At 48.0% G+C, this 27478-nt stretch overlaps 1 protein-coding gene across 3 annotated transcripts in view; it reads left to right on the top strand.

The window, feature by feature from the left end:
• The window catches only part of Pik3r6 (phosphoinositide-3-kinase regulatory subunit 6), a 51622-nt gene that overhangs the window by 1492 nt on the left and 22652 nt on the right, over nucleotides 1–27478 (top strand). Inside the window, exons 2-8 of one of the 3 annotated variants that reach the window (XM_076542644.1) lie at nucleotides 13822–13918; nucleotides 21098–21181; nucleotides 22412–22503; nucleotides 23178–23246; nucleotides 24744–24879; nucleotides 25059–25128; nucleotides 26192–26375. In XM_076542644.1, coding sequence (XP_076398759.1) covers nucleotides 13906–13918; nucleotides 21098–21181; nucleotides 22412–22503; nucleotides 23178–23246; nucleotides 24744–24879; nucleotides 25059–25128; nucleotides 26192–26375 — 648 coding nt within the window. In that variant the 5' untranslated portion in view covers nucleotides 13822–13905. The remainder of the gene's footprint in view (nucleotides 1–13821; nucleotides 13919–21097; nucleotides 21182–22411; nucleotides 22504–23177; nucleotides 23247–24743; nucleotides 24880–25058; nucleotides 25129–26191; nucleotides 26376–27478) is intronic. The other 2 variants (XM_015992365.3, XM_076542645.1) reach the window with 2 other exon arrangements.

Below are 27478 nucleotides of genomic sequence, written 5' to 3' on the forward strand. Positions count from 1 at the left end.
TCTGTCCCATCCAGGTGTTTCCTTCTAGCCCAGGATAGACACCCCGAGGAAGTAGGCCTGCAGGCCTTCACAGAGCCGTCCAGGGAGGCAAGGTCCTTAGGAATCTTGAAAATCCTGGTTGGCTCTGTAGGGCCGAGGCGGGGTGGGGGGTGGGGGGTGGGGGGTGGTGGGGGGGGTGGGGGGGGGGTGTCTCAGAAACTCAGAGCTTTGCCTCTCACTTCTGCCTACCCACACTGATCACATGCTACAGTTTGAAGATGTGTCCAGTAGTCACATGCTGTTGTTCAATTAAAAGAAAAAAAAAAAAGTTCTGTCGTCTGTTAAGTGTGACCTGCCCCTGAACTCTGTGAAGACAGTCCGGTGGGAAGCGTGGCTCGGGAGGCTCAGTGGAGAGATGAGAGGCGTGGGAAGTGGGTGACCCAGGCCCCGTGGGGTCCTCCTATCTCTGTCTGTCTCTGTCTGTCCGGGTGGGAGGGGGGTGATCGCAGGTCATAGGCAAATGGAGAGGCTGCCTGCAAGTCCCCTGTCCCTGCTCCAGGGCTTAGCTTGGCAGGTGGGGCTTGACCAGGGTGTACATGAATGAGACGTTCTTCTGTCTGGACGGCTAGACAGACTGCCCCAGGAGATGAGATTGCAGCTGGGGTGTAGGGAAGGGTGGGGCTGTGAGGCCTGGCCCCTTAGACCTGCAGCCCTGATCCCGGCCAGCCCAGCTGCTCGGAGCCTCCTCCAGCTAGGCTGCTGACAGGATCACGCGCAGCTACAAGGGCCCAGGGCTCCAATGCCTTTTCCCACCTGTCTCACCTACAAGGCTGTGGCCTGCTGAGAACATACCTGTCCCGAGGGCTGCTCTTGCTAATATTTCTTTTTTTGTCTCAATGTCATCCCTTTGTCAAGAATGGTGAGGTATCTTTTTTTGCTTTAATTGCGCGCGCGTGTGTGTGTGTGTGTGTGTGTGTGTGTGTGTGTGTGTGTGTGTGTGTGTATCAAGCACCTGGAGGTCAGAGGACAACTTGTAGATGTCACCTCTCCCTTCCACCTTGTGGGTCCCAAGGATCAAACTCAGGTGGTCAGGCTGGACTGCAAGGTCCCTTACCCACTGAGTTATCTCATTAGTTCAAGAATGGTGATGGCTCTTTCAGTCCTTCCTACAACTAACAAGCTGGTCTGCTGCTGGCGGGTGCCGCATAAGGCATGAGATGCCACAGCCAGAGACAAAGACCTTTATTCCTCACATGTTCAAGTGAGCAGTGGTTATCTTGCTCATCAGTTCCCCTTGCTGCCCACGTCCATGCAGTCAATGTGGAGGTGACCCAGAGGGGGTCACTGAACCACAACGGGGCAACCCTGGGCTTGGAAACCCTGGACTCTGGGTAATAAGTAACCTACCCAACCTTTACCCTGAAAGGAGACATTACATCCCATAGTAAAATAATGCTGGGGTGACAGACATCATCCACCAGGCCAGCTGGGTTTCCTGTACATTTTGAGACACCCTATCAAAGGCTCCCAAGCTGCACACAAAGGCAAACCCGCAGAGAACTGACTCTCAGTCTCCCGCTGTCCCCCCATGTTCACTGCCCCCTGGCTGCAACTCCCTCCTAGACCCCAGCCACCCTCCTCCCTCAGGACTTGGCCTCTCTCGTTCTCTTTGCTTAAGATGTCTCTGCTGCAGATGGCTGACCCCTGGCTCCTTCAGGTTTCTATCCACATGTGACTCCGCTTCAGGAGATTTCTAATTACCCTCTTACTAAGAGCAGCACATACACTTGGGGGGGAGGGGGATGAAGAGGTGTGGACTGAAGAGAAGAAAGCTTCAGTTAGGAGCAAGACGTTATTGGAGACATCCCCACAGCATGGTGACTGCAGTTAACAGTGGTGTCTTGTGTACAGATTGTCCCTGACTCATAAGGTTTTTACTTCACAGGAGCAGGGAAGCACATCCACACAGCCACCCTGTTTTCAGTACTGAATATATTTCATGAGCTATTTAGCACTTCATTATGAAACTGGCTCCATGTTAGATGGTTTTGCCCGACTATATATAGGCTGGTATATGTTCCAAGCATGTCTAAGATACAAGAGGCTGAGCCACGATCTGGGTAAGTTAAGGCTGGTACATGTTTTCAACTTACAATGGCCCTAAGGACACAATCTTACAATAGGCTGAGGACCATTTATGTTTGAAGATCATCAAGGCTGGCAGTGGTGGCGCACACCTTTAATCCCAGCACTTGGGAGGCAGAGGCAGGCGGATCTCTCTGAGTTTGAGGCCAACCTGGTCTACAGAGTGAGTTCCAGGATAGCCAAGGCTACCCAGCGAAACCCTGCCTCAAAAAACAAAACAGAAAGAAAGAAGGAAGGAGGGAGGGAGAGAGAGAGAAGAAAGAAGCAAAGAAAGGAAGATAAAGTCAATAAAAGAATAAATACCAGTATTTCCGGCAGAGAAAAATATTAAGGATAGGATGGAGGGTCAGTTGATCTCAGCACCCCACATTTCACACATATCTAACTTTACTTTGTGACTGGTAGGTGTACATTATTGCAAACTGTCCATTGATGATGACAAAGTAAAAATGAAAAAACATTTCAAAAGAGTGTCAACCCTTAAAACCCTCCTTAACTCTGGGACCTCTTGTTTCTCCTTTTTAACTTCACTTTTATTGTGTCTGTCACATAACACACAATTTAATTTTAGTTTGTGTCCATGTCCTCCACCCCACTCTACGTTTTAGTTTATTTCCATATACCCAAACCTAGTGCAGGACAGACCATGCTCAGTGAATAGCTGAGTGGTCGGGTGAATCCATCTACCTATTTCATTTCAATGGAACGTCTCCTCCCTACCCCCCACCCCATAGTTTCTGGGTTGATCTACCCTAGGGCCTCAAATAAACTAAACAAGTACACTGCTGACCTTCATCCCCAGCCCTCTTTACTTCTTCACCTCGAGACAAGGTCTCACAAAGTCCTCCAGGCTGGCCTTGAACTCATTCTGTAGCCCCAGAAGGCCTTGAACTTCGAACCTCACTACCTCAGCCTCCATAACAGTGCTACAAGTCTGTGGCACCTGACGCAGCTGAAACTCCATTTCTATGTTTGTTTGTAGGACAGTTTCTGGCTTGTAAAGATGGTCCAGAATAATTTAGTGAGTGAAACATCCATTCTCCAGTGGATGTTGCGGGGTACAAAAGTCAAGAGGTCACAATACCTGCCATAGGCCACTTCTGCCTAGACTCTTCCTGGCAATGTCTTGTTGTCCTGGGATACTGCATCCTTTCGGTCCTTAGGGAGGAGTAGGAGATAATGGGAATGTGAGCTGAGCTCTATCGTACTCTTTGATTGGTCAGTGTCTTGTTCAGTATCTTGTGGCATGACAGCAGCCAGGCATTGCAACCTGAGTTGTCCAAGATGGAGCCTGAGTCCGATCAACCACCAGAGGTGACACCAGGCGAGTGTGGCAAGGTGCAGCATCCTTCACCAGCACCGTGTCCATTTTCCCACCCTGTGGAGCTGCGGTCTTCTCTATCCGTGTTCTCAGCATCAGCACAATCTACTTCCTGAGCCATTCACTGGGCCAGCTCTGCCAGCAGGATTGTCTGCCTCCCAGCCTTGAAGCTGTTCAGGGGATGGTGACACTGTCTCGTTTTCCTAAAGCACAAGGCTGCTTTGGTAAAGGGACCTCCTATGTGGCAAAAGCAATGTGCGGTAATGTTAGAGACACAGTACCAAGCAAAACAGAGTTCCTGCCCTGGAAGAGTTGTACTCTAGCGGAGGCGACCACACAGTTAGCAAACACAATGTGATAAATCAGCCGCTAAGTAGAAATGCTGGGATGCCCATCAGTGCTGGTTGATAGGTACATGGCACCATGGGATAATCCTTACACTCAGCTTGTATCGGGCAACCTGGCAGCCTGTAATTACCTTGGTTCTCTCTCTCTCTCTCTCTCTCTCTCTCTCTCTCTCTCTCTCTCTCTCTCTCTCTCTCTCCTTCTTATTTGTTTTTTGAGAGACAGAATCTCACTCTGTAGACCAGGCTGGCCTCCTACTCACAGAGATCCACCTGCCTCTGCCACTTGGTTCTGTTTAGGCGATCAAGGGACTGGATGCTGCCCAGCCATGTGAGTGGGGGCGGATCTTTACTGAGCCCATTGAGTTAAGTGCTAATCACTTCCAGAAATACCCTGCTGTGGTTTAGATCTTGAGTGTCCCCCAAAGGCCCATGTGTTAAAGGCTTGGTCCTTAGGGTGTGCTAGTGGGAGAATGCGGACTCTGTAAGAGGTGGGGCCTAGTGAGAGAGATTTAGTTCAGTAGAGGCACGCTGTGAAGGAGATGGTAGCATCCTGGCTCTTTTTTCCTCTCTCCTCCCTCTCCCAGGTCTTTCCAGGTAGCTCAAGCTAACTTCAAATTTGTGATCCTCCTGCCTCAGCCTCCCAAGTGTTAGGACTGCAGGTGTGTACCACCACACCCTGGCACTTCCTCCGTATCTCTTGCTCTCTGGATTGTGAAGTTAGTGGTTTTGCTTCAGGCATAATGTGCTGACTCATCCAAAGCAGCAATGATCTCGGGCGGAAACTTTCCAAATCTTAGATAAAATGAACCTTTCCTATTTCATAAGTTAATTTCCTCAGGTACTTTCTTAAAGTAACGGAAGGCTGACTAATTAATACCCACCCTCACAGACATACACAGAGACAATGTCTTTTTGTGTGTGTTTGTTTTTGGTTTTTTGAGACAGGGTTTCTCTGTGTAGCTTTGGAGCCTGTCCTGGAACTCACTCTGTAGCCCAGACTGGCCTTGAACTCACAGAGATCTGCCTGGCTCCGCCTCCCGAGTGCTGGGATTAAAGGTGTGCGCTACCACCGCCTGCTTGAAACAATGTCTTATCAGCTAGTTAGGCATCACTTAGCCTAATCGATTGACAAAAGTTAACCAACACTAACGAGCTGTGGTTATCAGGTCTGTAAATTAGTTTTAGTGGCTAAATGGGGGCCAGGAGTGCATGAGCCTGCTTGAAGAGTCTCAGGCAAACTGTAGTCATTGAAGAGTTATATACACTACAGCCAGGTGGTGGTGGCAGAGCCAGGCGGATCTCTGTGAGTTCGAGGCCAGCCTGGTGGTGGTCTACAGAGCGAGATCCAGAACAGGCACCAAAACTCTACGAAGAAACCCTGTCTCCAAAAACAAAAAACAAACAAACAAAATTATAGACTGGGCCTGCAGGATGGCTCAGTGGGTAGCGCACACTTGCCACACAAGCCTGACCGCCCGCCCACGTTTGATTCCTAGAACCCAGGTAAAGGTGAAAGGAGAGACCTGACTCCACAAAGTTGTCTTCTGACCTCCACATGCACTGTTACACACACACACACACACACACACACACACACACACACACACACACACACCATAATACTAAAGAAAGAAAAGTTCCAAATGGTAGACCAGTAGTCCCTAGCAACAAGGCTATACCTCATCCATCTATCTCTAGCTCTCCGGCATTGCCAAGTGTATTGTATTCCACAGATGTTCAGGAACTGAGAAAAGAGCTAGAGGAGCCCATGTGTCACCTGAGAGGATGTTCTAAGTCCACAGTGGGAAATTTCATTCCCTTTTCATAGACAGTAATCTCCTGTTTTAGGCCCTGGTCCTGGTTTACATTCAAGATGACCACAGCATTTATCTGATTTCCCGGCCTTCTGAAGACTGACCCTTGGGTGGAAGGAGGAGATGACTGATGCAGGGCTATAACCAGCACAGAAGGGTGCTTGTTTAAATAAGAAAGGGGCCGGCAGATGTGGCACAAGTCTTTAACCCCAGCACTCAGGAGGCAAAGCCAGGCGGAGGCCAGCCTGGTTTACAGAGTGAGATCCAGGACAGCTAGGGCTACACAGAGAAAACCTGTCTCGAGAAAACAAACAGAGAGAGAGAGAGAGAGAGAGAGAGAGAGAGAGAGAGAGAGAGAGAGAGAGAAAAGGGCATTATTCCTCTGAGTGGACAATTATTGTAAGGACGTCTTTGGAAAGGTGTGTGATAATATATTGTTTGTCATCTAAGAAATAAAAGCTTACCTGAAGATCAGAGGACAGAGCTAGCCACAGTTAGCCATAGAGGTCAGGCAGTAGTGGCACAAGACTTTCATCCCAGCAGTCGGGAGGCAGAGGCAGAGATCTGTCTGGATCTCTGTGAGTTCAAGGCCACACTGGGCTTCACAAGATTAACCCAGTCTAAAAGAGAAACAGCCAGGCAGTGGTGGCATACATCTTTAATCCCAGGACTTGGGAGTCACACGCCTTTAATGTCAGCACTAGGGAGGTTGAGACAGGAAGTGATATGGCTGGGCAGAGAGAGGAATATACGGTGGGAGGAGACAGGAGCTCAGGTCTTTTCGGGCTCTTGCAGGCTGAGGAGTCGGTGAATTAAGAGGTGGCTGCTCTGCTTCTCTGATCTTTCTACTTCCACCCTGATATGTGGCTCTGGGTTTTTATTAAGACCAATTAGGATTCGTGCAACAAGGGTGAAGTACAAAACCTCACCTTCCCTGTGGCTAGACTACAGAAAGGGCAGTGATGCCCTGGGCCGGACAGGTGCCCATTTGGTTGGTCCCTTTGGCAAGGCTCAGTCCTCACTTCTGAGCAGGGGAGTCACATACCGGCAGGCAGAGTGTGTAGGAATCATCGGGAGAGGGTGGAAGTGGCCCCTCCCGCAACAGCTCCTGCGCTCTTCACTGTTTTACGGCAGACAGCATAGGCCAGTCAGCTGCCATCGAGACCCCTGAGAAGCCCCTCAGAGGCACCCGTGAGTGTTAACAGGCTAAGTTTTAGTTCCTATGACGATAAACAAGATGTCGATGCCTTTTGAGAAGGAACGGAATTCTGTGTGTTTCCACTTCTTGCTCCATACCAGCAGCTTCCCTAAGGACTGACCCCAGCTGCCACAGAGGCCAGGAGTAGATCAGAGTTTCTCCATAGGAGGACCGAGGGGGCAGCACAGAGTATCTCTGGCACCCACACAAACATGTGCCAACGCTGCATCAATGGTGATGTGCCAGCTTCTGAGAGAAACAAACAAACAAACAAACACAAATGAGGAGGCTTTTGCCAGGGATGGCTAACACTAAACACTAAATTGTTTTGTTATTGTTTTGTTTTGTGTTTTGTTTTTGAGACAAGGTCTCACTACATAGCCCTGGCTGTCTTGGTACTTGCTAGACCAGAAACTCACAGAGATCTACCTGCCTCAGCCTCCTGAGTGCTGGGATTAAATATGTATGCCACCACACCCAGCCGAAGGCTATTTTCTGTTGAAAATAGACCTAGATTTTTTTTCCTTTGAAATTATCTTATGTTCATTATAAGCTGACCTTACCTGCACATTCATTACTTAGGGCCAAAGTGGCTCTGTGAGGTTTACAGGGGTCAGGGAGGGCCGAAAAGAGCAAGGGAACAACTAATATCTATATCTATCTATATCTATATCTATATCTATATCTATATCTATATCATATATATATATATATGAACCTGAGGTCTTAGTTCATCCCTAGTTCTCTCGTTCATTGACCTGTGACCTGTAGCAGGATTTCCCACCTTCATCCGCTCATCACACAGGTATAATATGTATTCATTGTCCACTGGGCATCACTGTGCCCAGCTGCCTGTTTACCCTCCCTCCCCTACAGGACTCTGATAATCTGCCATTGCTCTCTCCATCCCTCATACAGGAACTCCCCAGACATCATGGCTGAGTTTTCATGCTTGACTTTTCACAATACACTCCAATGTCAATGCCTTCTTTATTGTCTGTTTTGTCTTGGTTTCTCCTGTAAGTTGTGGGAGTCGGTTTTCTTCTTTCGTCATATGGGTTCTGGGGATCAAACTTGGCTTGGCAGGTTTGTGGGCAAGCACCTTTACCGACTGTGTTAGCGACTTTTCTGTTGCTGTGATAAGCACCATGACCAGAAGTTAACTAGGGGGGAGAGAGTTTATTTTGGCTTAAGGTTCCAGAGGGACAAGAGTCTGTCCTGGTGAAGAGGCGTGGCAGCAGGACCAGGAGGCTCACCTCCTCCACCACAACCAGGGAGCAGAGACAATGAGCTGGAGGTAGGCCGAGTCTATAAACACTCCAAGCACACCCCAATGATGTTCTTCCTCCCCAAACAGCGCCACCAACTGGGGACCAAGTGTTCAAATGTCTGTGCCTATGAGGGACATTTTCTCATTCAAACCACCATCCCCACTGAGCTGTCTTGATAGTCCAGGCATGCAGGTTTTGAAGAGGTTTGTTGGTTTCTTTCTGATGTTAGGCAGTGAAATGCAACACCCATGTCCTAAAGTTAAGTGGAGGGCTCATAGGCATGCATTTCATGCTTTATAACTTATGAGAATGTGTCAGCTCTTGTACATTGCATGGGAAAAATAGTTAAGCACACTCAATAATAAAAAATCAGAAAAAGCTGGAGTTACATAGAGAAACACTATCTCAAAAAAAGGAAGAAAGCATGAAAACATATTAATCAGTAATCATCCATCAACCTTGATTTCTCTTCTCTCTCTCTCTCTCTCTCTCTCTCTCTCTCTCTCTCTCTCTCTCTCTCTCTCATAGTTTAGTGTGAGTCAATAAAAGATAACACACAAGGGCTGTCAAGATGGCTCAGAGAGGATAAAGGGACTTGCCACCAAGCTCAGTGGCCTGCCTGAGCTTGATCCCTGGGACCCACTGGTGGAAGGAGAGAATCCACTGTGGCAAGTTGTTTCCTGACCTCTACATGCACATGGTGGCAAACATGAGCCCATGTGTTCACACACACACACACACACACACACACACACACACACACACACACACACTTATACTCAAGAAGTAAAAAAAAAAAAAAGAATAATAAAAACATAAAAGAAGATAGCAACACATAAATATAAGAAAAACTGAGGAAATTTGAAATACTGTGATCTACAAGTCTGGCCTTTCCCTAAAATCTTTGTAATCATTCTTTAGATAATGCGCCCTCTCTAACAACATTTTTCTCCAAATTATTTGGCCACCCCAATATTTTTGCCGGTCCCTACAAATCTCTTCTACTTGTAGGTAGCTGCACAAAATCCTGCTGACATTTTTGTTAGGACTCACTTGCCTAGTACTCAGCTTGAGGGACTCACATCTTAACAGTTCTACAAACTGTGAACCTAATGTGCCTCTCTATTGACATAGAGGTCTTATTATTAGCATTATAATTATTTATTTATTTATTTATTTATTTATTTAGGTTTTCTGAGACAGGGTTTCTCTGTGTAGCCTTAGCTGTCCTGGAATTTGCTCTGTAGACCAGGCTGGTCTTGAACTCACAGAGATTCACCTGCCTCAGCCTCTAAGTTCTGGGATTAAAGGTGTGTGCCACCACTGTCCGGCACATTTTATAATTCTTATCTTACAGGTTCAGCATCTTGATTTACAGTGCGGTATTTTTTTCTTTGTTTATTTCAATGCTATTTTAAATGATCATATGTTTTAAATTAGGGTTCCATATACTTGGTCTTAGTGTGTAAAGATATGTCTGGTGGTTTGTGTTGACCTTGTTTCTTGTGCCTCTACTTAAGTTATTCACTAGTTATAAGAGATGTTCTTAAAGTTTTTATTACCTTTATTTGAACGTTTGTGTGGGTGTGCACACGTTTGCATGGTGCACGCTTGTGGAGACCAGAGGACAACCTGCAGGAATCAATTTTTTCCTTCCACCATGTCCATCTCGGGAACTAAATTCAGGTCATCTGTTTTGGCAACAAGCACCTTTACTGGTTGAGATGAACTGCTTTCCGGAAGTGCACGTGTGTGTGTGTGTGTGTGTGTGTGTGTGTGTGTGTGTGTGTGTGTGTGTATGTGTGTGTGTAAATTCCTTTTGATTGTTTTAGAGTTCTCTAAACCTGTAATGATATGTATGATATCAATTATTTTAAATAAGTATAATGTCTGCAGATAGAGTTCTATTATTATCTGCAGTTTTATTTCCTTCTTCCAGTATGGACACTTGGACTGGCTCTCGCTCAGCAGACCCCTTGACAATGCAGCAATCGGGTATAAGTGCCTGTTTTCCTCCGTATGGCACTGGCAAGGACTTCTAATGTCAAGTTGATTAGCACTGGTGGCAGCAGACGGACACCCTCGCTTCCGTGCTGTGGTGTTGCCGACGGATGTCCTTTATCAGATTAATAGTCCCCCTGCTCCTAATGTCATGCACGGCAACTGAAATTATCAACTGCTCTTACCGCCTCCACTGATAGGATCATGTGACTTCTTTTTTCTCTTTTAGTCTTTACCATAGTAGATTACATTGACTGGTTTTCAAATATTGGACTAGTATTTCATGCCTGGGGTAAATCCGTCAAGCTATTGTGTCTATATGTTACCTATATATTGCTAATACTTGTTTGAGGGGTTTTCCATATATGTGCATAAGATATATAGTTTCTTTTCTTTTTCTTTCTTTCTTTCTTGTGGTGGTATTGTGTTCCCCCAAATATTGTGAACTCTAATAAACCTATCTGGGGTCAGAGACAGAACAGCCACAATATTAAACATGAGGATAGGCAGTGGTAGCACACACCTTTAATCCTAGCATTCCAGAGGCAGAAATCCATGTGTTCAAGGATACAGCCAAGAAAATGAGCCTTTAATCCCAGGGAGTGATGGTAGAAAGGAAAGATATATAAGGCATGAAGACCAGAAACAAGAAGCATTTGGCTGGTTAAGCATTTGGCTGGTTAAGCTTTTGGGTTTTGAGCAGCACAGTTCAGCTGAGAGCCATTCAGATATGAGGACACAGAGGCCTCCAATCTGAGGAAACAAGACCAGCTGAGAAGTTGGCCAGGTGAAGTTAGCTGTGGCTTGTTCTGCATCTGATCTACCAGCATTCACCCCAATAACTGGCCTCAGGTTTGATTTTATTAATAAGACCATCTAAGGTTTCTGCTACACTTTCTTTTTAAAAATTTTTAAATTAATTAATTAATTAATTAATTAATTACTTTTGGTTTTTCAAGACAGAGTTTCTCTGTGTAGTTTTGGTTCCTATCCTGGATCTTTCTCTGTTGACCAGGCTGGCCTTGAACTCACAGAGATCCACCTGCCTCTGCCTCCCAAGTGCTGGGATTAAAGGTGTTCGTCACAGCTGCCCGTTTTTGTTTTTTGGGTTTTTGTTTTGTTTTGTTTTGTTTTTTGATACTATCTTTGCCTGGTTTTGGTGTTAGGATAGTAAGAGACTTATAAAATGAGTTGGGAAATTTCCCCTGAGCCCTGTTTTCTGGGTTCCTGCATGATTTAGAAACGTGCTGGTGAGTTGGGGAGACGTCTCAGCAGCTACTTATGTTCTTGCAGAGAACCTGAGCTTGATTCCCAGCACCCACACTGGTCACAACCACCTGTAACTCCAGCTCCAAGGGATCTGATACTCTCTTCTGGATTCCGTGGGCATCGCACTCAGGTGCACAGCCCTGACACTCCCTCCACACATACACTAAAATTAAATGTTTTTAAAACATTTTAAAAGAAGTATATATTGCTCCATATATTTGAAGACCTCTGCCTCCCGAGTGCTGAGATTAAAAGTGTGGACCACCAACATCCAGCTATTTGAAGACTTTTTAAAAATTACATTTATCTTTTTTATTTCAAATTTACTTTTATCAGGGTCTGTGATCTTACTTTGTATGGTTTCAATTATTTTAAATTTGTTAAGATTTGTTGTGCAACCTGATCATGACCTGTTCTGCTGGACACATTATATACATTAGAAAATAATTTTCATACAATGATTGTTGTATATAGGGTTCTGTAAATGTTGATTAAATTCAGTTGATTGGTAGTGTTATCTAATATTATTTGATGTCCCTATATTCTTTTTTGAAAAGATACATTTTAATTTTATCTTATTTTTAAGACTTCTTCATTTTATTTTATGTGTATAAGTGTTTTGCCTGCATATACACATGTATACCACATGCGTGCCTTGTGCCCACCGAGGTTAGAAGAAGCTGTCAGATCCCCTAGAACTGGAGTTACAGACATTGTGAGTTGATATGTGAGAGTTGGGAATTGAACCTAGGTCCTCCACAAGAGCAGTCAGTGTTTTTAACCACTGAGCCAATTTCTCTATATTCTTGTTGAGTCTTCTCCTTGACCTGTCAGTTACTGAGAGAGCCATGAAGAAATGTCCAACTGTAATTATGGCTTTTCCCACTGACACTTTCATTTTATTAGGTATTCCTTCATAGAATTTGAAGTTCCAAAGGTGCACAATGGACACACACACACACACACACACACACACACACACACACACAATTTTATATATTTTATATATATATCTTCCTTGTGAATTGAGTCTCTATCATTTTGTGATGTCCCCTTTACTCCTGATAACTTTACCCCTCTGGTATGTACTTTGTCTTGTATTCATGTGGTCTCTTAGACTCCTTCACTTTTTCTCAGTGTCCTCATGATATATCTTGCTTTGTTTGCTTCTAGATTTTGTTCCATTTGTTTGTTTTTCGAGACAGGGTTTCTCTGTGTGTGGCCCTGACTGTCCTGGAACTTGCTTTGTTTACCAGACTGGCCTGGAACTCACTGAGATCCTCCTGCCTCTGCCTCCCGAGTACTGGGATTAAAGGTGTGTGCCACCACTGCCTGGCTGCTTCTAGCATATTTAAACCAATGTATCTGAAGCAAATTTATTGTAGACTGAATAGAATTAACTCCACTTACCTTTATATTACCCAAGCTGGGCATGGTGGTGCACTCTTCCAATCACTGCATTTTGGAGGCAGAGGCAGGAGGATTGCTGCAAGTTTGAGATCAGCCTGGAATTCATAACTAGTTTGAGGCTAGCCAGAGCTACATAGTGAAACCCTATTTCAGAACAAACAAGCAACCCCTTCATGATATCCATCCTGACAATCTTTTCTTGGTGGGTTTTGACCATTTACATTTAATGTAGTTACCTGTTGTATCTGGAGGTCTGCCATTGTATTATTATTGGTCCTGTTATTTGTTGTTGCTCATCTGACAGAGAGCAAAGGTAGCAGGGATTCCTCTCCAGCCCTCCGGAGGAAAGAGCCTGTAGTTCCAGAGGAGCACTTCTGCTCCTCTGACTCTTGCACCTGCGTAGCCACGACCTCCGTCACCATTGTGCTACACTGTTGCAGGATCCCCCCACACACAGCAGAAAATGGAAGAGAGAAAGGGGGTGCTCCATCTCTCGGGTTTAAAGAGCTCCTTTCTGCCGCCCAGACAAGCAACAGAGGGCTCTTTCTCCTCTTAAAGGTCTTGTTTTTAATTGTGTGTATGTGTGTGGTTGTGTGCATGCCTGTGAGGGCAGGTGCCCACCGAGGCCAGAAGAGGGTATTAGATCCCCTGGAGTCTGACTTTTTACAGGTGGGTGTGAGCAGTCCAGTAAGGATGCTAGGAACTGAACTCTGTGAAGGAGCAGTGGATGTTTTAACTCCTGAGTCATCTCTCAGATGTCCCCACCCCCAACTTTTAACCTCTTTCCAAGAGTCCTCAATGTGCACTTCTGGCTGCTGGGCTGGTGTCGTGCCAGGCTGGTTATAGAAGCATGGAGAAAACAGAAACCTTGTTGTCTGATGCTTCTTCCTTGAGCTCTGGCTTCCTTCTGCCCTCTTCCTGCTCCCGCTTGCTGTTTAGAAAGCTCCCGAAGCCACCCCACGTTTACTCCCTGGAGTTGAGAGCTGCAGCTGGCAGGCATGTACCCTGGATACACTTTCTGCACGTTCCCACCCATCACACTAACAAGCTGCCTCTTATTTTGCAGAACAATCTCTGCGTAGAAACCACCATTCCACTTTCCACTTCGCTGTCTGAGAAACCACATCCTCCCCACCGGGGCACAGGCTCCATGGAGAGCTCAGGTCAGTGTGTGGGGGTGGGGGAGGGCATGTCCAGAAGGCCTGGGCGCTCAGTGAGGAAAGTCAATGCTGTGCGTGAGCATGTTTCCAGGCCTAGAAGGACCATCTGCCCAGCCAGGGGCTGCAACACCCTGAGTGTGAGAACGTCTTGAGAGAGGAACAGACGCGCACTTATGAGCTCGCTCAACTGCTTGCACATTGTTGAGCTGGACAGTGAATAGTAAGAACTGCTGCCGGGCGGCGGTGGCGCACGCCTTTAATCCCAGCACTCGGGAGGCAGAGGCAGGCGGATCTCTGTGAGTTTGAGGCCAGCCTGGTCTACAGAGAGAGTGGCAGGATAGCCAGGGCTATACAGAGAAACCTTGTTTCAAAAAAACAAAACAAGCAAAAAAAAAACCTACTAAGACTTATTACCAAGTTCTTAAGGTTTCTCCTACTGCTCCCATATCATATGTGTTCATATGTGTTCATGTGTTCTCCGTTATCTACTCTTGTCTCCCCCTCACTCCTGTTAGAACACTTCCTTCCCTTTCATAATTCCCTTTTTACATGTCCCTCCTCATCTCTCTCACACACATTTAGATCTAGATTCTGCCTATGGGAGAAAACATGTAATGTCTGTCTTCCTGAGTCTGGCTTAGTTCAGAGATTGCAGCTTTCAAGGAGAACATTTGACCCGGCAAGTTCTGTTTGTAACAGCTCTGTAGCCTTGAATGACTATTCTTCCCCTGCGTCATCACCTCATCACCCACCTATAAAGTGGGAAGGGAGGCTCTGGGGCCCCCTCTCTAAGTTAGATGATTTTTTTTAACTTTTAGGAGCTTTTACTTTATGTGTGTGGATGTTTTGCCTGAATGTATGTCTGTGCACCTCTTGAGTGTATGGTGTCCACAGAGACCAGAAGAGGATGTTGTATCTCCAGGAACTGGAGTTACAGATGGTTGTGAGGCACCACGTGGGCACTGGGAATTGAACCTGGGTACTCTGAAAGAACAGTCAGCAGAGCGCTTAATTTCAATCACTTAGCCATCTCTCCAGCTTTCTTAGGGTCCCATTTGGCAGTTAGAGAGGCAAAACAGGGCAAGACCTATAATCTGTAAAACAGAATAACATTTGACCTGCCAACATCACAGGACTCTTGTTCAGAATCACATGAATTACACATTGGGAAATACTTCGTGTATCTATGAGTCAGTCAAGGAATGTTCGCTGCTGTAACAAATGACCCCAAATATCAGAATAGCACAGCAATACTCATTTCACACTTAATCACAGTCCGATCTAGGCTCTAAGCAGTCTTCTGAGGTTTGAGGATTCAATCTTGTGGAACCATCATCTCCAACACGCATCCTTTAAGGTCACTGCTGAGTGGGAACAGTCTGGGTACAATGCAGGAAATTCTACCATCATCCCTGCAAATGACAGGCTTCACTTCTATCACATTACATTGGTCCGAATTTGTTGCACAGCTCTCCAACAGCAAGGGAGTCTGGGAAATGTAGTCTTCCTGTCTATCTTGATTTGATGAACATTTAGCATTGTCTCGAAGTGTTAATAAAGCCTAATTGTAATACCCAGCAATACCAAGATCAGTACGAATTCTAATGTCATCCCTTAGGGCGTGCTCTTCCTCCTTGGAGCTGGGTTTACAAGGCCTGAGAGGAGGCTGCGATCTTCTGTCTATTTGGCTGGGGCCTCCAGAACCAGCTGACCAGGCTTGGGTGGCCTTAAGAGAGATGGAGGCTACTTTGGGGGGCCATTCCTGTGCTCTGGCCAAAGCTGATTCAGGAGGTTTATGTATGGCATCCAAAGATACAGCACTTTGTGCTCAGGTGCCCTTTTCCCTGTGACCCCAAAACCCTTTTTCTCTCCTGGTCTTGAGGAGTCTAGCCTCTCTGAACTGAGAACACCATCTTCTCTCTCTCTCTCTCTCTCTCTCTCTCTCTCTCTCTCTCTCTCTCTCTCTCTCTCTCTCTCTGGACAACCCGGGTCAGCTCAGTTAGATAACTGGGGTCTTCGGGGTCAGTCAGAGAAGGGAAAGCAGTGAAGGCAGAAGAGACGGGCTGGGGAAAGCAGAGAAGCTGTGCCATGCCCTGGGTCAGCTGCTTCCCAGCCCCTGCCCATCATCCCGTGTCAGAAAGACTCACTTCCAGGGTCAACAGACTTTCATACTTGCAAGAGATGCCAGGAACACAAACTTTTATACAAACTTCCTGGTTCGTTCGTTCGTCAACATCAGCAACTATTTCAGAAAATACTACACAAGCCTGAACAGACCATGTGAGCAAGCCAGCTGTGGGCCAAAGACTGAGGCTGTTCAAGCTTTGAAGGCTTTCCAAAATGGTATTTGTTTGAGATGGTCGCCAGGGCCTACTGGCTGCTTCCCTAGTTTTCTCTGAAATACAAGAGAGAGAGAGAGAGAGAGAGACAGAGAGACAGAGAGACAGAGAGACAGAGAGACAGAGAGACAGACAGAGAGAGGGAGACAGATCAGAACTGTCACTGGTTTAAATCTTCATGTAGCTCACATCAAGAGGATGATGGGGAAGGAAAGAAGGGAAGAAAGGAGTGAGGGAAAGAGAAGGGAATAAAAAGAAAGAAGAAAAGCTCAAGGGAGGGAAATCAGGAGGGAGCCATGGAAAGAAGGACAGTGGAAGGAGGGAGGAAAGGAGGAAGGAAGAACAGGAAGAGAAACAAAGATAAAAGGCATAAAGGAGGGAGAGGAAGGGAGGAAGAGAGACAAAATACCAATTAATTTACGAATAAATCACCCAGCGTTACTTCATTAAATCTCCAGGAAAGGCGGAGATGGTTAGTTGGGAGGTCAGGTTGGAGCAATCTTCATGCCAGGCCAAGTGACTCCCTGGCAAATTTTGAGGGACGTGGCCTTGCTGAGAGGGGTCTCCAGATGGGTAGACTTGGCTTTACCTTCAGGCTGGGGGATGCTGGGAAGTAGGCCTTGGCTGTGGCCACTGTCTCGCAGGAACAAGTGAGAACTGGGGGGAAAGTGGGGGCTTCAGAGATGGTAATTATCCTCTGGACTTCACATGTGTCCACCTCAGAGCCTCGGGGGGTGGGGGGGCTGCCTGATGACCAGCAGGGCAGAGGATAGTTCGGCCTCAATGGTTCAGTTTGAGCTACCATCTGCTGATGTTTACATATGTAGCCCCATCCTTCTAAAGGACCCCGAGACAATTAAGGTATAACAAAACACAAAGCCGAGGCAGCAGAGAGGAAGCAAGAAGAGAGGCCCCTGCCCCTTGACATGAGCTGATGTATGGGACTGGACTCTAATTCAGCTGGGAGTTTCTTGGCAGCCAAGTCAAAAAGGGAAGCCCTGAGGTATGTGGTTTGTGATGTCTGACTAGAGAAGACAAACTCCTTGTGTATAAAAACACCCTTGCTTGAAGGTTACTGCAAGGGAAATCTGTCCTTGTGGAGAGTGTTTCCCATCCTTCCCATCCTTGTCTGGCTCCTCCAAGAAGCAAACACCAAGATGTGTAAGGATTTGCTCAAGGAAACACCTGTGGAGCTGAGAGTCGACAGAGAGTCTGACTGTGAGAGCTGGCTTGCTGGGGGAAGGTGTGTGTGTGTGTGTGTGTGTGTGTGTGTTAGGTTGAGAGGAATCCAGAGAACAGTTCCACAGTGTAGTAGTGGTGGCGGAATCTGGAGCCAAAATTAGCCATCAAAGAAGTCTCTCGCCGGGCAGTGGTGGCGCACGCCTTCAATCCCAGCACTCGGGAGGCAGAGGCAGGCGGATCTCTGTGAGTTCGAGGCCAGCCTGGGCTACCAAGTGAGTTCCAGGAAAGGCGCAAAGCTACACAAGAGAAACCCTGTCTCGAAAAAAACAAACAAACAAAAAAAAAAAGTCTCTCTTGGGAACAACTGAGAAGCACAGCTGTGCTCCGCACTGGCCAGTGTGCACAGAGCTTGGCAGGTTTGGAAGCACAGTCACCTGGGCAGCATCCCTTCAAGTGCCGGCAGCGAGGGCCAGTGAAACGCGGTCTCCAGGCTTCCTCCTTTGCTAAGTCATTTGTGTATTCTCCATCTTCATTCTTCTGCCTTAAATATATTCTTATTAAGGAAAAAAAAAGTTTACACTGACACTCGTCAAAATGGCAAGGAAGAGCCGGATGGCGGTGACGCACACCTTTAATCCCAGCACTTGGGATGCAGAGACAGGCGGATCTCTGTGAGTTCGAGGCCAACCCGGTCTACAGAGCGAGATCCAGGACAGGCACCAAACCTACATGGAGAAACCCTGTCTCGAAAAACAAAACAAACAAACAAATGGCAAGGAAGCCTTTACTCAAGTCTGGCAGTGGGGTGGAAGCAGGCTCAACTCAGAATCCAGAAGGACATCCGAGCCGGGACTCAGCAGCTGGGAACTTCCTGACCAGCGGGGTTCTTGCCAGGGGCGGGTCAGAAGGCCAGGGATTCCCTCTGATTTACCGGGTTTCTTGATGAAAGTGGGATGGACAAGCCAGAGTCAGGACAGAGGCCACGGCTGAGGCCAGAAAAGAAGGGCTCAGAGGAGTGTAGCACAGTGTCACTAACGCCACCTGGGACAGTGCAAACCCACAATGTTCCTGTCACTGCCAGGGACAGTATTTACATGATGCTTTTTTAAAAAAGCAGAGTTAGGACTTATTAAAGATATTTTATAGAGATTTACAAGAAAGAGGTGCTCAGAAAGAAAGACAAGACACCCCCAAGAGCATGGGTGTGAGGTCCCAAACGGTCCCACTCGACGGTCTTGACAACTGACGACTATAGGATGTGGGTGGCTTTGAAGCTATTGTCCTTAAATGGTGACTAAGGAACTTAAATGTGCCCATGGGTCGGGTGGGGTCCTGAGGAGCTCCTGAGGGGTTACAATCAATAAGATCGCAGGGATGAGCGATCGTCACCTGTGGACAAAGTTAATAGTCTTGTTTGAGGTTCTCAGACTCCGCCTGGGGAAGGGAGCAAGGCTCACAGAAGACCAAACACACTCAGGTCGTGAGCCTGGGTCATTGCTGGTTTAACCGGAAGTGTCTGTAGAGGAGAGGAATGGCGGTCTGTGGGGACAGCCTTTCAGCATATACGCTTGATGGAATTCTTGCTTCTCAGCTCCGAGCAGACTTCAGGGTGAGGGCTCCTCCCTCGATCACTTCCCCATCATTTTCTCTCTCTCTATTCTGCCTCATTTTTCTCTCTCAATTGTAAGGGTTACTTAAGGATCATATATGCCCTCCCCCTAAAAATCTGTCTTCTGCTGAACAAGGATGTAGACCCTACCTGTCTAGGGATCAAAGTCTCGACCTGAGCCAGGTGTGGCGGTGCACCCCTTTAATCCCAGCACTGGAGAGGCAGAGGTGGGTAGATATCTGAGAGTTCGAGGCGAGCTTGGCCTACAAAGAAGTTCCAAGTTAGCCAGGTCTGTTTCACAGAGAAACCCTGTCTCTAAAACAAATAAACAAACAAAAGTCTGTCACAGTGGCTCAGTAGACAGAAGAGCTTGAAAGCCTGGTGACCCTAGCTTGATCTCCAAAACCCATGACAGCTCAGAATAGACTCCTGGAGGTGATCCTCTGACCTCCACATGCCTACCATTGTACCAGGCTTTTTCTTTTGGGCCACCAACCAGCTTCCAAATCATGACACAGAGAATTATTAGTTTTGAATGCAGGGTCTTAGCTTAGCTCTTTTCTTGCTAGCTCTTATAACTTAACCTGTTTCTCTTCATCTATGTTTTTGCCTCCGAGCTTTTTACCTTTTCTTACTTTCTTTATATCTTACTTTCCTGCTGTCTCTGTGTCTGGCTGGCTGGTGGCCGCCCAGCTTCTTGCCCTGGGTGTCTCCTCGTTCTCTCCCCCTTCTCTTGTTTTTCCTTTCTCCAGAGCCTAGAGTGCTCCTCCTATTTATTCTCTCTGCCTGCAGCCCTGCCTATCCTTTCTCCTGCCTGGCTATTGGCCGTTCAGCTCTTTATTAGACCAATCAGGTGCCTTAGGCAGGCCAACCGAAACAAACGCAACACATCTTTACATAACTAAACAAATGCAGCATAATCAAAAGTAATATTCCACAGCATAAACAAATGTAACACATCTTTGCCTAATTAAAATAATATTCCACAACACACCAGTGCATACATGTGCCTACACACGCACAGCACACATACACACATATATACCTGTATACATACCCACAGCCATAAAATAAAGTTACAAATTGAGGAAAGTATTTTAATTTTAATTCTTCACCTGTCTTATCTGACTAGTATAGGGGAACATGAGAGAATATGGGCTTGGAGACTTGCAGGTCATCATTTGAAGGGAATCTAGATTTTGGATGTGGTCATTTGTTGGGTCTCTATCTCCAACAACACTTCAGGGGAATCCTGGGTAAGTCACAGGGATAAGGTAGGAATGATAAAGCAAGACACTCGGCATCCTCATCTGGCCTCCATACACATTGTATGGATGCACATACCTGAATACACATACATACATATGCATATGCACACACACACACCAAAAATTATGTTGGGGGGAGGCAGTTGAGACAGGGTTTCTCTGTGTAGCCTTGGCTGTCCTGGGACTAGCTCTGTAGACCAGGCTGGCCTCGAACTCAGAGATATCCACCTGCCTCTGTCTCCCGAATATTAGGATTAAAGGTTTGTACCACCACCACTCAGCTTATACACCAATTTTTAAAAAGCTATTAGAACACAAACACTGCTGTATTGAGATAGTTTAGCTGGTAGTCATTATGACTACTAATGACTAATGGAAGAGGCTGGCATGAGATTTTTACCCTGTTCCTCCAAGTAACAAACCATTTAAAACTCATCAGTTATTTATGTCTAGAATTTCCATTTAATATGTTAAGACCATAGTTGATGGTGGGTAATTGAAACCACAAAAAGTGAAGTCTCGGGTAAGAGGGGACTGGACTGCCATACATCCACACTTTTCCAAAGGATGGTTTTACAAAGAACACGGAAATACTAAATAGAAATACTATCTTCCAGCTCAGAGCAGTGTGCTGGCTGCCATCTCGTTGATGGATTACCACAGGCACCTCTTAGAGTTTATAGGAGGGCTAAGAATTTTCTCTTGAGGATGGGGGCGGGGGCAGCAGGAAGGACAAATGGGGTGAACGCAACAGCTCCTGACCTCAAGGTTCCCCCACTTTCAGATGTGGAGCTGGACTTCCAGAGGAGCGTCCAGGCTGTGCTTCGAGAACTCAACACCCCAGCCCCAGCCCTCCAGAGTAACCGGGGTAAGAGCTGGAGCAGGAAGCAACCACCCCTGACTCTCAGTCCCACCTGGCCAGTGCTGCCCCAGGCATTTCAGGGAGGGCCTAGCCTGGCGTCCTCAGGTGAGGGGTTTCCAGCCTGGAGTTCTCAGGTGAGGGGTCTCCAGCCTGGAGTTCTCAGGTGAGGGGTCTCCAGCCTGGAGTTCTCAGGTGAGGGGTCTCCAGCCTGGCGTTCTCAGGTGAGGGGTCTCCAGCCTGGAGTTCTCAGGTGAGGGGTCTCCAGCCTGGAGTTCTCAGGTGAGGGGTTTCCAGCCTGGAGTTCTCAGGTGAGGGTTTCCAGCCTGGAGTTCTCAGGTGAGGGTTTCCAGCCTGGAGTTCTCAGGTGAGGATTTTCCAGCCTGGAGTTCTCAGGTGAGGATTTTCCAGCCTGGAGTTCTCAGGTGATGGGTCTCCAGCCTGGAGTTCTCAGGTGATGGGTCTCCAGCCTGGAGTTCTCAGGTGAGGGGTCTCCAGCCTGGAGTTCTTAGTTGATGGGTCTCCAGCCTGGAGTTCTCAGGTGAGGGGTCTCCAGCCTGGAGTTCTTAGTTGATGGGTCTACAACCTGGAGTTCTCAGATGAGGATTTTCCAGCCTGGAGTTCTCAGGTGATAGGGGTTTCCAGCCCAGTTGTCTTCTTATTGAAAATCTGAAAATCTACCCAAGGCTTCTCTGCTTCCTGGTCCAACCCTCCTAGAGTTAATATGTTGAGATCATAGTTGGTGGTGGGTAATTGAAACCACAAAAAGTGAGGTCTCGGGTAAGAGGGGACTGGACTTCCCACTGCAGGCAGTAATGGGGCTCTGGTCACCTGCCCTACTTCCACTTCCAAACAAAACTCTCCTCTCAAACCTGGGAACATTCAGAAGGTGGCTGGGGCTCTGGGCCTGCAGATACCACTGCTCTATGCTACACACACACACACACACACACACACACACACACACACATACACACACACACACACACACACACACACACACACACACACACACACACACACACCTCTGTCCCCTCTTGACCCCTCCCCTTGTTAGTGGGAGCTCGCTGTCCAGAAAGAGCCATGAGAGGAGCTCACCTCGTGCACCCGGGGTCAGCTCTGACTACAGGGTCAGATGTAGCTGGCCAACCGCACTCTAGGATCCGGGGCTCAGGGGAATAGCCTCTGAGATCCTCTGACCCACTCAGCCATGATGGGCCCCCCTTTCTCCTGGCCCAGGTATGTGGAGATGGTCTCTGCACAAGAAGGTAGAGCGAGATCCAGGAAAGAGCTCCGTGCTGGTCCGAATTCTCCTCAGAGAGCTGGAGAAGGTTGGTGCTCAAGGTTGAGGGAGGCAGCAGGGGTGGGGTGAAGAGAGGAGCCCCATCAGGTTGGGGGTCCACCCGTGCAGCTCTGTGCTCCCAAACTTGTGTCGTTTGTGGGCCATATGCTTGATTTTTACCGGGCTCGTCTTCTTCATTGACTTCTACCTCAGCACTATTTCTATCCATCCACTCCCATCGTTACTTGAGTTAGCATATTTCAAAAAGAAACTCACTAACATAGCCATGGCAGAAATAAAAGATGCACATATTCTGCACATATGTGTGCCACCGTTAAGGCTTATCCTTGTACTACTTAAAATTGTCCACGTCCTGCATGTTGCTGCTTGGGACACACCGCTCCCATTGTGGCCTTGCTTGCCAATTAGCTTTGGCTCCCGTGTGGGATCTATGCGGCTCTCCCATCCTACCTGCCTTGCACGAGGATTCCTCCATCTGCCCCGCCCCTCCCAGAGGGCTTCCCCATCCTCGCTGCTCCCTACCCTGTTCCCTTTTCCCCCTCTCTGCAGCAGGCCACTCCCCTTGGCACACTCTATTACTGCCTTCCACCTAATCCCCCCCCCCCCCCCCCCCCCCCCCGCCTAACCTGCCCTCTGTAGCTAGGACGTGATGCTCCCTAGAGCCCCCAGCCCAGCATGATGCCAGGGTCTCCTGTTTTCCAGGCAGAGAGCGAGGATGTGCGTCATGTCATCATTCCATTGCTACTCACGCTAATGTACGTGCTCACTAAGGTGAGATGGGGTTGGGGTCAAGGTGACTCACCTGAGGCTGGGGGAAATTCGTCACAATTCTCAAAGGGCTTAAGAGATCATCTATTCTGGGACCAAGCATGAGTGACAGGTTGGGAGAGATGACTCAGTGGCTACGAGCACTGGCTGCTCTTCCAGAGGATCCAGGTTCAGTTCCCAGCACCCACATGACAGGAACGTCAAGTCACAGGGCCCTGTCCTGTCATCCTTGTTGACACCTAACCTCTGCTAGGGCAAGCCTGGGCTGGCCTTCCCATACACTCTGTCTTTCCCCTCTACCCAGAGGTAAAATTGCACAGGCAATGGGGCAGTCAAGACAGTGTGGTGAACAAATAGAGTCTTCGACAGTGTGTGGGTCCTTGGGTTGTTCATTCGTGTGTCATCATTGTGAGCAACAAGACCCTCACTCTGTAACAACAAATTCAAGAGACTAGAGAAAACAAAACTCTTTCGTTTGTTTTGAAATATGGTTTTTCTGTGTAAACAGCCCTGGCTGTCCTGGAACTTACTTTATAGACCAGGCTGGCCTTGAACTCACAGAGATCCACCTGCCTCTGCCTCCCAAGTGCTGGGATTAAAGGCATGTGCCACCACTGCCCGGCACAAAACCATTTTTAATAATCAATTCTGCAGAATAGGCCTCCAAGGTAGAAGGCAAAAATGGCTGGTGTGGCATTTTGGCGCATGACAGGGGTTTATAAAGTCCCTGGTTTTGAGAAATCTCTGCCCTCTCTCCCTGTAGAATTACCATCTTCACGCTCCTCCAGCACAATCCCATCCCCAACTCCCAATCCTACTGGTCCAGGATGCAAAGCCTTATCTAACAAATATCCTGGGGCTTAAAACTGCCTCCTTTTTCCAACTCGGAGTTTTGAGACAAGCTAGGGGAGGAAGGGCTTATGCTTGTCTATGACTCTCTGATGAACTCTAAATGTACATCATCCTAAACATGGACCAGAACTATTGCCTTCTTATGACCGGCGGTCTCTACATGGAGATGAGACATGAGAAAACAATGGTTTACACCCCTGGTTAGAGGAACTGGTGGTGGGGTGTGGGGAGTGTCACTGCAGCATCTGGGATGAGGATGGGGCTGGGACAAAGGAGTCAAGCACATTGAGGAAGAAGGGGGAGGGGAGGAAAAGAAGGGTACCTCATGCCTGTGAGATTCATGGAGGTGCAGAGACTTAGGAAGTGGCTCCAGGTTTCCAAACCCGGAGATGCTCAGAAATACACCACATAGCTCCAGCTTTAAGGCCGGGAGAGAACTGGCCTGCTGAGAACGTAGGGTGAATTTCTGTCTTGCTAAGGTGTTGTAGGGAGCTCCCACAGATGCTGGGAGGAGAGACTGTAACCAGAGGATGTGGAGAGCACGGAGCCAGTCTGGCTGTCCGTCCCAGCCTTCCTTCTTTCGCACCTGCTCTAATCCACCCCAACCCAGACCCTTCAAGACCTAGAGCGCCAACCCCTCCCTCTCAGCAGGCCACAGGCATCACGGAAGATCTCTACCATAGAGCTTACACCTTCTGCACCAGGCTGCTGACCCTGCCTGCCCCTTACTCTACGGTCGCCTTGGACTGTGCCATAAGGCTGAAAACAGAGGCAGCCGTCCCAGGTGAGAGGTGCTGGGCATCTCCCGTGTGGCAATGCAGTACCACCCAATATCAGGCTGCTTTCTCCAGGATGCCAAAGAGCTCAAAACCCTCGGGGGAAACCTTCAACCTCTGGGCTCCTTCCAGGAGAATTGGAGTCAGAGACCCAGAGGCTGGCTCGCTGATGTGATCTGGTTTGCAGGTACCCTGTTCCAAAGGACTGTCATTGCAGAGCAGAACCTGATGAGTGAACTGTACCCTTACCAGGAGAGGTAAGAGGCCTGGTTGTGACTGCTACCCTCAGCTCCCTCCAAGGGCTGGGTACCTGGCAACTGTTCCCTGGCAGGAGAACAAATGAGGAGGCCAGGTGAAGAATAACTCTCAACAGAGCTTCCACACTGGCCCAACAGTGACATGCACTTCCAGTTCAAGGGTGGCAGCTGTATCAGTTTTCTGGGCCTTTCTTCTTTGGCTGGGTGCAGAGTGACCCTGGTCCTCATGTGCAGAAGAAGCACATGGCCCAGGGCAACGCCACTGTTCCCTTCTTGTGCCTCCCTGTACCCTGTTCTGTGCCACAAAGAAGCCACATCCAATCAAGCCAGGCAGCCAGAGGCAGCTGCAGGGACTGAACCCTGGGGCTTGCCTCAGGGAATCCTCAGCTCTTAGATAAGGTGGGAGCGTGTCCCTCGCTCCTGTTCAGAAGACAACTGGTGGGGGTGGGGGAGTAAGTGCCTCTCCCTGCTGCAGGCAAGTCTGTGGATTTAGCTGCCTGGCACCTTGTAGGTTGGAGACTTGAGAGCTATGCTCGGGAAGGGTACTGAGGGAAAGGGCATCGGGGGACTCAGTGCTGGAGGGGAGAGCATGGCATGGTTTCCTGAGGAAGGAAAGTGTGGGTGAGTCAGTTTTCTGGTGTGATCGGGGTGATGAGCAAAGATGAGGTTTAGTTATGTGGGTCCAGAGCTCCAGTACCAGAAGGAGAGGTTGAAGGTCTCCCCCGAGGGTGATGAGCACTGGGCCAGGATGATGAGGACCAGAAAGTGGACTCAGGCTGGAACTTCCCTGCATGAAGGACTTAACCTGCTCCTCCACATGGGACCATGCGGTTGAGGGAACTCCAGCTGCCCCTCTGAAAGGGCCCTGAGCCTCCTGCCTGCCTCAGTCCCCGCTTCTCCTGATTGTGGTCCCACTTAGGGGTTTTTGCATCTGAAGCTTTTCTTTTAAAGGGAATTAACCATGGGAAACTGCTTTTGTTATCAAAGGCATTACATAATTGGGGTGTCCATGCAAGCTTTTGGGGGTGTCCATCCAGCACCTCCGTTCCACTCTTGCCCCCAGAGTGTTCCTGTTTGTGGACCCTGAGCTGGTCTCCGCCTCCGTGTGCAGCGCCCTGCTGCTGGAGATTGAGGCGGCCCAGGAGCAGCAGACACCTGAGGCCTGCATGCGCCACGTGGTCGCCCACGCCCTGCAGGCAGCTCTGGGGGACGCCTGCCACACCGGTGCTCTGAACAGGAAGCTGCAGGTAATTAACACCCTGGGCATTCATCATAGGCACTGCTGTACTCTTCCTGCTTCTGGTCCATGTCACCCTTTCCCCCACAAATCAGCAATTCATACATGTTTCTTAAAGGAAATATGAAAGATACAGATAAGTCCCTTGAAGACAAAGATAGAAATCACTCACAGCCTCTCTACTTAGAAATAACAGAAATGAACATTTGGTATATTTCCTTAGTAAAGATGACATTGAAGATTTAGTAGCCAGTTTATCGTCTGTTTGAGGCACTGAGCTAAACCTGATCACATTTTGAAGTTCTCCCACAGCACTATGAAATGCAGCTACACTTTTATAGATGGGAAACTAAGGCACAGAGAAAGTGGTCATCTACTCATGCTCACACAGAAACAAAGAGACTGAGCTCAAATTTGACCCCTTGTCTTCTGGCCCCCAACCCTGACTCCTTTTTAACACATGGAGCTATGGAACTCTGCAACTGCTTCATATAATGTATGTATTTCCCATGACATCGTAAACACGGCCTGTGCAAGCATATCCCTTGGGAAGCGTGTACTTGTAATGGCTACACGGTATGCATTTGCTGTTACATTTAGCCAGTGCCCAAAAATGACTCCCGTGGTGGGGCATTCCAGCTCTTCCCGACACTTACTCATCCCTGGACTGGTGCCGTTAGGAATGAATTTCTGTGGGTGGCAAGGAAAGCTGGGTAAGACTGGATTGGATGCGGGCTGAAGATGGAGAGGCTTGACCGGGCTTAGAACTGTTGCAGCAGGTGGAGCCAGGCACCCAGAGGGACGGTTCAGTTGTCCCCTGCTGGCCCTGATTCAGAAAGTGGGGAGGATATGAGCAATTTTTTTTCCCCTCAGCTCATTATTCAAACCTGGCTCTGCCCATTCAAACTGTATCGGAGCATTGCTCTCCTTCTGGAATTGTCCAGTCTGAACCCCACATCTTGAATCCCTTATTTTGGTGGATTCTTCATAGCTACCTCCCCATTATAGGGTATGAAAGCCAGAGAGGAGCCCCACTGCCTACCCACAGGTAACAGGGGGCCACAGCCATAGCCTGGCAGAAACCCAGGCTCTGGATATGGAATCTCCAATCCT

This window comes from Peromyscus maniculatus, chromosome 8 (assembly GCF_049852395.1).
Source record: "Peromyscus maniculatus bairdii isolate BWxNUB_F1_BW_parent chromosome 8, HU_Pman_BW_mat_3.1, whole genome shotgun sequence".
Taxonomy (NCBI): domain Eukaryota; kingdom Metazoa; phylum Chordata; class Mammalia; order Rodentia; family Cricetidae; genus Peromyscus; species Peromyscus maniculatus.